This window comes from Citrus clementina, unplaced genomic scaffold (genome assembly GCF_000493195.1).
Source record: "Citrus clementina cultivar Clemenules unplaced genomic scaffold, Citrus_clementina_v1.0 scaffold_3, whole genome shotgun sequence".
NCBI classification, from domain to species: domain Eukaryota; kingdom Viridiplantae; phylum Streptophyta; class Magnoliopsida; order Sapindales; family Rutaceae; genus Citrus; species Citrus x clementina.
The window spans coordinates 50,488,806-50,491,519 of NW_006262339.1; the positions used below are offsets into that span (position 1 = coordinate 50,488,806).

A 2,714-nucleotide genomic window follows, 5' to 3' on the forward strand; every position below is an offset into this window, starting at 1 on the left:
CACATTTTAGTTCAGTTTGGACTCAGCTAAGTTGCAGCATCTGCAACTAACAGCTGAGTCCTTTATGGCCTTGCATCAGCCAAGTCCCACCAGCTTTTCCTCTCTCCTGCAACAGCACGTAAGCTGCTCATTGGCTATGTTACATACAGAATCTGTAACATAGCAAGCAAGCTCCGTTTAGTTCATTCTCAATAATTCGTTTTTATTTGACTCAAAAAATGTGGCAGGCGGAAACGCCTAATAAAGTTTAAAACCACTTACTGGTAGACTGCAGCAAAATATTCTCCATATAGACAAGGACAGTAATGCATTCTTTAAGAACATATTTTCTTGACTCCTACCTGCCATCCGTTAATAATAGTCTGCATTTTTCTGCTAGTAAAAAAATAAAAAATAAAAAAGCATAGAACCCTCAAGTTTTCTCATTAAAACTTATAATAAACTTTTTATTGTACATACAATTACTTTTTATTTGATTTTTCAGAGACTCTTTGTGCAAAGAATTACGGGTATACACGCTCTCTCTCTCTCTGATGTACATACTGTTAACATATTAAAGACTCTAATTATTAGAATTTACAAAATTAATGCCATTCCTATTGAGAACTCATTACTCAGTCGAGAGTTGAAATAGAAATAGAAAAAGAAAAAGAAAAAAAATTAATTCAGAAACAGAAGAGAATATATATATATATATAAAATCAAGGCCCAAAGTTGTAACCATATAGAAAACGTGCTTGAAATCTTAGGTCTGTACCCCCACATGCAAGCAAAAGAACGCAAGAGAAAAATTTAAAAAAAAAAACACTAAATAGTGTGTATATAAATAATAATAATGAATTGATCATCTCGAGTCTCCTGCAGGGCCATCATTTTGTAGTAAAACAAAAAGGGGAAAAAAATGAACAGAGAAAATATGTCCGAGTCAGATTTGGCTCTCCTGGAGTCAATTCGCCAACAACTTCTGGAGGATGACTTTGAAATTTTCACGACGTTTCCTTCAGAAACATTACCAATCAACAATAATGAAACATTAAATTCCCCTGTTTCGAGCTTCAATAGTTTCTCCTTCACAGAGAATATCAATGAGTATCTATCACAAGGGGTTAGCTCTAGCTCGCACTCCTCCTTACATGACGGCGTCAATGGAGGGTGGATTTCGTTTGATGATCAGCTTGGTCGTAATAATGATATTGGAAGTGCAATAGCAAATATTGATACGAGTATGACTTCTCCTCCTCATCCTCCTCCTCTTCCAACTCCACAGATGGATGTGGCACGTGGGACTCACGTGAGGATGCAGTATAGAGGCGTGAGGAGGAGGCCGTGGGGGAAGTTTGCTGCGGAGATAAGGGACCCTAAGAAGAATGGGGCAAGAGTTTGGCTGGGCACCTATGATACCCCTGAGGGTGCAGCATTTGCTTATGATAGAGCCGCTTTCAAGATGCGAGGCTCCAAGGCTAAGCTCAATTTTCCTCACCTCATTGGCTCAAATGTTGAGCCCCCGGTTAGGGTTACCAAGAAGCGTGGGTCTCCAGAGCCTCCTTCCTCTTCTTCGTCTCTTTCTTCATCATCATCCGTTGTGTCCTTTAGACCCGGGTGAATTAATTATTAGTATCAGAGCTGCTTTGCTTAATTTTCTTAGATTCAAATTTACATAACATGTAATCGTACTTCTTCTTAATAATTTCTTTTCAAATCGATTGCCCCGTTTACCCTTCTTTCTTTCTTTCTTTCTTTATTTATTAGTTCTTTTTTCTTTTGTAATTTAATCTGAAATGAATCTTCCATATCAGAATTAGCATGCAGATACAGTATAAATTATAAATTATTAGCTGAATAACTTGATCAACTATCTCTACGAATTGAAATTCCCAGACAAACAGTATTGACAAGTTTAATTTATTCAGAAAGACTGCTTTCTTTTTTGACCAAGAAAAGGTCATAAATTACGAATGGTAAAAGAGAAAGAAGGGGGGATATGTATGTATGTTGCTTTAGATTCCTCTCTTACTACAAGAACCAATCAAGTACATATTCATTTTGTGATTTTCTTTTTAATCTCTCTGAATCAAGGGAACTAATTAACACACACATATATATACCCATTATCTAGTAAGATATCCCTTACTTTAATAAGATAAAATATAAGAAAAACACATACTCTAATGATGTAGCATAAAATGATTGGTTGAATAAAAATGTACAATTAAAAAGAATCATATAGATTATGTGGAATTTTCATTCACTAAATCATACTATATCACATCAATTTGTCGAAGAATTTGTGGATATAGTATTGATCATTGACTTTTTCACTAACTCTCTGCATAATATTCAAATATGGTCCGTCTTAAATGATACAAAATGTAATTATGCAAGAATTAAGTAATACATTATTTGTAAACTTTAATTTCTGAGTGTCTTTTATGCGAACAATAAAGATTCAAGTGATAAGAATTAATCTAATTTACTATTTGGCTTTGGTTAAAGAAGATTTATATTTTTCTTGTTGTTTTCTAATAGAAAACTCAACTGATTAAGTGAAGGAAATATATATTAAAGTTTTAACTATAGTTTCATCTTGTAATTACCCAATTTTGAAGGTCAGTATACCCGCTGATCGTGGCACTTTGCTTGTCGAGTAAATATAAAAATAGCAATACTTTTGGAGCACCTAATTTTTTTTTCTTAACATAGAACAAAGGGAGATT

The 2,714-nt window shown here is 34.3% G+C and overlaps 1 protein-coding gene across 1 annotated transcript; it reads left to right on the forward strand.

Moving 5' to 3' along the window:
- Positions 1 to 871: 871 nt before the first annotated feature.
- On the forward strand, positions 872 to 1,703 carry LOC18047940 (ethylene-responsive transcription factor 13). The gene has a single exon (XM_006445351.2). The coding sequence runs from the start codon at positions 902 to 904 to the stop codon at positions 1,601 to 1,603; it is 702 nt and encodes a 233-aa protein (XP_006445414.1). The 5' UTR covers positions 872 to 901; the 3' UTR covers positions 1,604 to 1,703.
- The last annotated feature ends 1,011 nt before the right edge of the window (positions 1,704 to 2,714 follow it).